At 33.5% G+C, this 7,431-nt stretch overlaps 1 protein-coding gene across 6 annotated transcripts in view; it reads left to right on the top strand.

Annotated features, from left to right (window-relative positions):
• The window catches only part of LCORL (ligand dependent nuclear receptor corepressor like), a 186,720-nt gene that overhangs the window by 58,063 nt on the left and 121,226 nt on the right, over positions 1-7,431 (top strand). For 4 of the 6 annotated variants that reach the window (XM_017871767.1, XM_017871762.1, XM_017871765.1 and 1 more), the window contains exon 3: positions 6,741-6,820. The exons of the other annotated variants lie outside the window; for them this stretch is intronic. In XM_017871767.1, the coding sequence (XP_017727256.1) occupies positions 6,741-6,820 (80 nt within the window). The remainder of the gene's footprint in view (positions 1-6,740; positions 6,821-7,431) is intronic. 6 annotated transcript variants of the gene reach the window in all.

Raw genomic sequence — 7,431 nt, 5'->3', positions numbered from 1 at the left:
TACACTTTTAGTTTGCAAACCTACTCTTTTCTCTTGAAAAATATATTCTAAAGTTCATCCTACTACCTTAAAAATCAACTTTGGCACAGCGTTTTAAAGGTAAAGACTTTTTATCTTACATGCTCTTGTTTTGAGAAGTTTACATTTTAATTTTGAATTTGATTCACAACCGCCTCCAGATTGAGTGGTTTTGAAAGAAACTTTTGAGTGCTACTTATTTTTAATTTGTTAGAAACAAAATCTTCTTTAGTCTGTCTTGTGACTGTCCTTATGAAGAAAGCATAATTATTCTCTTTTTGGAGTGAGGTCTCCAAAGAAGTCACAAACTTCACACATTTGTGTACTTTTAGAAAAGTTCCCAGTACTCTATGCCTGTCTTGCTCCTCCATCTACCCTAACTGCACTTCTGCCATCATAGGACTTTTTAAGCATAAATTACCCGTTTCCTACCTTAATCTTTTATGTCTTATTGGTAGGCCAGTTTCTTTCATCTAGTTGGGGAAAGGGGTCATCTGATTTTATATACTTGGCTATGTATATTTACAAAAATATGAATAGAATGTATGTCGCATGAACCTCAATGCATTATGCCAGTGGAAACTGATAAATGCTTACTGTTTTTTCTCTAGGTGTGGCAACATATCAAAGGCATTATTTGTATCAGAGATTTGCAAGTTACAGCATGTGGTTTAAATCCAGCTTGTTGATTGTTTTTGAATGGCTTATGAACTAAAAGTGGTTCTTACATGTTTTAATGGTTAAAAAAGTTAATATTTCATGAAAATTATATGAAGTTCAAGTTTAATTTTTCAGTTAATAAAGTTGTATTGTACATAGTCTCACTCATTCTGTGACTATGGCTGCTTTTGTACTATAATGATGGAATTAAGTAGTTGTGAAGAGACCGTATGGCTTGCACAAACCTAAAATATTTATTGTTTGGCTGTTTATAGAAAAGGTTTGCTGACCGCTGACTTATAACACTGAAATTTAATATGCTTGGCTTAATAGCATTTTTTCTACCTGTTAACACTATGGAGACAATAAAACTACTTTTTAATAACATTTGTTTGATGAAATATTTTCAATGCTTATTTTGTGTTAGATGCTGTGATTAGCAGTAAGGAATAAAAGGTGCATAAGTAAAATCTCTTCTTACTAGGAACTCATGGCCTAGTATTTACTGAGAAGTTGATAGTTTTCTAATATGAATCGATGATTATTTATATTATATAATTAAAACCAGAGAATCTAATGCTATTTTATTGTTAGTTACAAATTATATTAGCCCTTATCACATATGTATGTTTAAGTTGGTGCAAATGTAATCATGATTTTTGCCATTACTTTTAACATTCGAAAGTAATGTCAATAAAAAGTAATGGCTAATGGCTGGGTGCAGTGGCTCACTCCTGTAATCTCAGCATTTTGGGAGGCCGAGGCAGGCAGATCACTTGAGGTCAGGAGCTTGAGACCAGCCTGGCCAACATGGTAAAACCCCATCTCTACTAAAAATACAAAAATTAGCCAGGCGTAATGGCGGGCGCCTATAATCCCAGCTACTCAGGAGGCTGAGGCAGGAGAATCATTTGAAACTGGGAGGCGGGCGGAGGTTGCGGTGAGCCGAGGTTGTGCCAGTGCACTCCAGCCTGGGCGACAGAGTGGAACTCCATTTAAAAAAAAAAAAAAGTAATGGCAAATGGCAAATAAATCTAAAGGCAGAAACTGCGATTACCTTTCCACCAACCTGGTATTTGATACATACTTACCTGAGGTAAAGACTCCCCTGAGTATAGTCATCATAATGCTTGTAATACAAAGACTGGAGAAACAGGCTAAATATTCAGTAATAAGATTTGGCTAAATAAATTGTAGTGCATCTTTTGTTGGACTATATTAACCAAAATTACTTTGAGTATGGGAAATATTTGTGGTAAATAAGCATAAAGGTATAATATTATTTTAATTTTTTAAACTAAAATATTTTAGAGCAATTTTAAATTTACAGAAAAAAATTGAGTAGAAAGTACAGAGTTTCCATGTACTCTCTTTTCCTCTGCCTTCAGGTCCGTATATATTAGCACATTTTGTTGAACCAATTGATACATTATTATTAACAAATTCCACAGTTTACACTAGGGTCACTCTTTGTGTGTTGTTCTGTTTTATGAGTTTTGCCTAATGCACAGTGCCATTAATCCATCATTATAGTATCAGACACAGTGCATATTGCTGCCAAAAAACGTCTCGTAAACTCTACCTAGTCATACCTCCCACTTCCCCAAACCTGTGGCAAACACTAATCTTTTTATGGTCTCTAAAGTTTTGTCTTTTTTAGAATGTCGTATAGTTGGAATCACAGTATGTAGCTTCTGAAGATTTGCTTCTTTCACTTAGAAATGTTCATTTAAGGCTGGGCACGGTGGCTCAAGCCTGTAATCCCAGCACTTTGGGAGGCCGAGACGGGCGGATCACGAGGTCAGGAGATCGAGACCATCCTGGCTAACACGGTGAAACCCTGTCTCTACTAAAATACAAAAAACTAGCCGGGCGAGGTGGCGGTGCCTGTAGTCCCAGCTACCCGGGAGGCTGAGGCAGGAGAATGGCGTGAACCCGGGAGGCGGAGCTTGCAGTGAGCTGAGATCCGGCCACTGCACTCCAGCCTGGGCCACAGAGCGAGACTCCGTCTCAAAAAAAAAAAAAGAAATGTTCATTTAAGGGTCCTCTATTACTTTTCATGTCTATTTATTGCTGAATAATATTGCCTTGTATAGATGTACCCACAGTTTGCTTATTCATTCACCTATTGAAACACATCTTGCTCACTTTCAAGGTTTGACTATTAGGAATAAGACTTCTATAAACACTCACAGGCAAATTTTTTTGTGGACAAAATGTTTCAACTCATTTGGATAAATATTTAGGAGTGTCATTGATAGACTAAGAAACTGTAAGGGTATCTTCAATGGTAACTGTACCATTTTGCATTCCCACCCACAATGAATGAAAGTTCCTGTTGCTCCACATCCTCACCAATATTTGATGTCAGTGTTTTGGATTTTAACCATTCTAACAGGTATATAGTGGTATTTCATTGCCTTAATTTGCAGTTCCCTAATGACATGATATTCAGCATCTTTTCATATGCTTAGTTGCCACTATGTATCTTCTTGGGTGATGTATCTATTCAGACAGAGTTTGATATTTGGACAATGATGGATTCATAGAGTAAGTGAAGAAATATTTCCCCTGCTACTGTTTTTAGAGACAGATTGTATGGAAATCATCTGGGTTAGTGCTTTCTGTTTCAGGTTTTTAATTATTAATTTCTTTAATAGATATAGGGCTGTTGAGGTTATCTATCTTACCTTGTGTGAGATTTGGTAGTTTGTGTCTTCTGAGGAATTGGTCCATTTTATTTAAAGTTGTCAAGTTTGTAAGCATGATGTTGTTCATAATACTTATTTATTATCCTTATAATGACCATAGGGTCAATGTGATGGCCAGTCTTTCATTTCCAATGTTAAAACTTTGTGTTTTCTCTTTTTTTCTTGATTGGCTAGCCAGACTGGGCTGGAGGTTTATTAATTTTACTGATTTTTTTCCCCAATGAACCAGCTGATCCTAGTTTTTTTAAGTGACATAAAATATAAACTAGAAGAATCTATAGCAAAATGTTAATCATTGTCTATGGATGATGGGATTATTCTTTTCTCCTTTGTACTTTTCAATATAATTAATGTGTAATTTCATAATGAAAAATTAGTTTTTAGTTGTATCACCTACTGATCAGTATCTTTCCCTCAGACCAACACAGTTATAACCAGTGTTTCATTATCTTCATGAAAATCTAGCTCAGTATTCTTCTTTTCATTTTCACTGAACTTTGTCTTTGGAAACGCTAAATTTACAGCCTGTGGATAAAGGGACCAAAAGCATTAAAACACTCAAAATTATTTATTAATAATGAGGTTATTTAGAAGAAAATAAAATAACATCTGTTGAGGTATTTTACACATGCTTTAATTTTACTACAGCTTTAACATACAATGATTATTCTCTTTTTCAAACAAAGAATCTAAAACTCAAGAGAAATTAACTTGCCTGACTGAGGCTACATGAGTATGTGGAAAAGCCACAAAAAGTTCAGTACTAGGGTTCTCCTATTTCAAAATCTGGATTAGATAAAGTGACTCAAGGCAGATTTTAACTATAAGAGTATATATCCGTGGTGGAAAGGTTGATCTTTGTCATTCATTAACTATTAGTTTTCATTATGACATCACCTTTTACTAATGAAGCTATTTCTATGAGATATATAATTTAACATTTTTTGAGTTTATGCATTACAGTTTCAAAAAGAGAGATAACATATTTTAGAGATGAGTATCTTACTCATTGTTTGAGATATTAAAATGAATGTTTTATTTCAGCATTTATTTAGTTTTTAATGACATGAAAGATAACCTGGGGAGAGTGAAAATCTGGCCTAGAGTTGATTTTTCAAAAGCTATTTTCACATATAGAAAAATTTATCCCACCAAACATCATTTGTCTGGCTTAAAATAAAAAGTTAATATAGAAAGAGTGATTAAATATTTGTAGGTAAAGCTATACATTTTGAACTCAGAAAAATTTAATGGTCTTTATATTCAATTGATTTTTCATTGCCATTTATTTGACTGTGTAAGCATTTGTTATAATTTACATTTTCTTGAAGAACTCCTAAAATATCTAAAATAAGTAACAATCTCAGCATGCCTTGATACTATCTTAAAACTGGCAATTGTCTTAATCTAAAATTGTTGGCCCTTGATCGAGGATATTTATCACTGAAACTTTATGAAACCTTATAGCTATTTTTTAAAAATACCCCTTCCTGAAGGCTACAAGCTGTTTTCCAAAAATTAATGAGACACTGATTTTTTTTTAAAAAAGGCAGTAAGATTTCCTTGACCTATCAAAATTATGTTGTGCTTGGCATATGAATCATGTTTTTGGCACAGCAGTTCCAAAACAACTCCAGAATCTTTTGCATGCTTATGGATGATCTGGTTCAGCTGGACTCCAGGCTGTGAGTGGGGAATAACATTTTCACATAAGTGTTAGGTCCCAAGTTCCTCTTATGTTGTATGGTGATTCTGTCCTAGTGAGGGGGTAAAAGTTTGAAACCTACATAAGCCTACATAGCTACAGTTCTATAGGAGCTGGGTTTTTAATTATATGGAATGTTGAAACTTTTTGATTTGTCAGATTTTACCGAAAGTGACCAGTTTTCTTAATGAAAATTTAAGTAAAATCTTTCTGTAAACTGACCTTATTAAATACAACTACAATGATATAGGATTAAAAAATAATGACTGGTAATTCTATCTTGTTTATAACTGGCTTTTGTATGGTGCTTCATAGTTTATGAAGTATTTTTACATTTTTTCATTTAATCCATAAGTTAGGTGATGTGATCCTTATTCACATATGAGATAATCAGAACAACTTTGTGGCTTGAAAAGCTTAAACTAGTAAGTGGGATTCCACCCCACATTTTCAGAAACTTCAAATCTAGTTATCTTTCCATTACCCTACACTGCATCTTAGTTCCCATTCCCTGCTCTAAGTTTATGTAGATATTAGTAATATATTTGTGTACTACTGCAGAAATTAAAGGAAGTTGTTACTATATTCTTTATATTCCAACATACTATCTTCTTTTCTGATCAGTGTTTCTGGGTTGATTTGGGGGAGTCCTAGCTACTGATCCCAACTAGTATTTATTCATTATCATTCCAAAAAAAGAAACCCTTTATTTTCTGTGCATTTTAGCGGAGACAAGTATTCAGCTTCATTATATATTTCAAAAGTATGAAAATTGCGGTGGTAGACCAGTGTTTTTCAAATTAGTTGCAGTATAGCTGCTTTAGATGGTAATGATTTTGTGTTTGAGGTTCTGCATATGAATTTATTTGGGAATAGCAATTGGGGAGAGTTTCTGCTGCAAGGGTTAAGTTTTAAAATCATGTCTATGCCAAATATATTTAGGATGACAATGTTATTATGCCTTCATAAAATTCAGTAGGAACCATTTTTGTTTTCCAGAAATTCTCTAATATATTACAACAGTTGGAATGTAAGGAATATTCTTCTGGGAAAAAAAATTCATGTTTTATATTAAATAATATACTTATTTGTTTACCTGGTTTTTACTCTTAATTCTTGTAACAAAGCCTTTAAACAAGGTAATAAAAAACCATTCTGACTTTTGAGCTATAGACTTTTACTTGTTTCCTTGGGCATCATTCCATTTTCTGAAATCTGTGGGCTTTTCTGGTGCTTTCTTCTATTTCTCTATTTTATGTTGTCTTTCATGGTGTGCAAAGTTTATTTCCTCCAGATATCTCCCCCTTTGTTCTGATTTCTTTCATAGCAAAAATAAAATTAAAGCACAATGATAAGTTGACTCTTTCAGAAAGTTAGATGACATTTAAAACCCTATTGTTGGAAAATTGTTAATTTATAACCAGCTCATTGTTCTTGCTATTTTGTCCCATAATAGTGCAGATTACTCTCCTTACAGCCTTCTCTGTTTATTTCTAGATGTCATGAGTTTAATTTTAAAGTTAGTTCTTCTCCCCTTACTGTTAGTTTTTAAAAAATTATTATGTGAGCCATTGCTGTGGAGAGTGGTAATTTTATTTGTTTTAATAAAGTTAGTATATTTAATGAATTTTTTCCCTCTTTTAAAGACTGTGAACCAGAAGAGCTGACTGACTGGTCTATGGATGAAAAATGTTCATTTTGTAACCTACAGAGAGAAGCAGTCAGTGTAAGTTTTAGTGATATGAAATTATCTTTAAACTAATGCACAATTGTAACACAGTTTTTTTTTTTAATCTCAATTTGTTTTGAAAATTTGTGACTCATAGTGGAAGTTTAAATATTTGATTTTGGTAAATGAAAATAATATTTTAAAGTCTTATGTTAGAAATCTAACATTTAGCTTAACTTGCAGGTAAAAATCCTAGAAAACTCTTCTTTTTTTACTTATTTAGTTCACATTTCTTTCTTACTGTTCCCTGACTCATGAAGTTTAGTTCAGGTCTATTTTGTATTTAGGTATAGAGGGATGAGCTTGAAGGCCTACTTTGGTCTGAGACCACCCTACAGTCTGATTTCTTAGAAATTAATAGTAGGGGAACAATGTGCTACTTTTAGCCTTTCACTTACTCTTGAAGTCTTTTGGATGTCATAATTATCTCCTGTGTAAATGATGAAATGTGTAAGTGTCTACTGTATACAGGGCATAAACTATGCAACCAGCATCTTCTTGTGTGGTGGGAAATCCTGATTTCTTTTCTACCGTTGTGAGAAGGGCTGAGAAGAAATGAAAACTTGAGAACTTGTACCAATTTTGGTCAGATTAGTGGGTAAACACAA

Source organism: Rhinopithecus bieti, unplaced genomic scaffold (genome assembly GCF_001698545.2).
Source record: "Rhinopithecus bieti isolate Rb0 unplaced genomic scaffold, ASM169854v2 scaffold_6151, whole genome shotgun sequence".
Taxonomy (NCBI): domain Eukaryota; kingdom Metazoa; phylum Chordata; class Mammalia; order Primates; family Cercopithecidae; genus Rhinopithecus; species Rhinopithecus bieti.
Note: the sequence above shows the minus strand (reverse complement) of the source record. Positions and strands in the feature narration are given on the sequence as shown.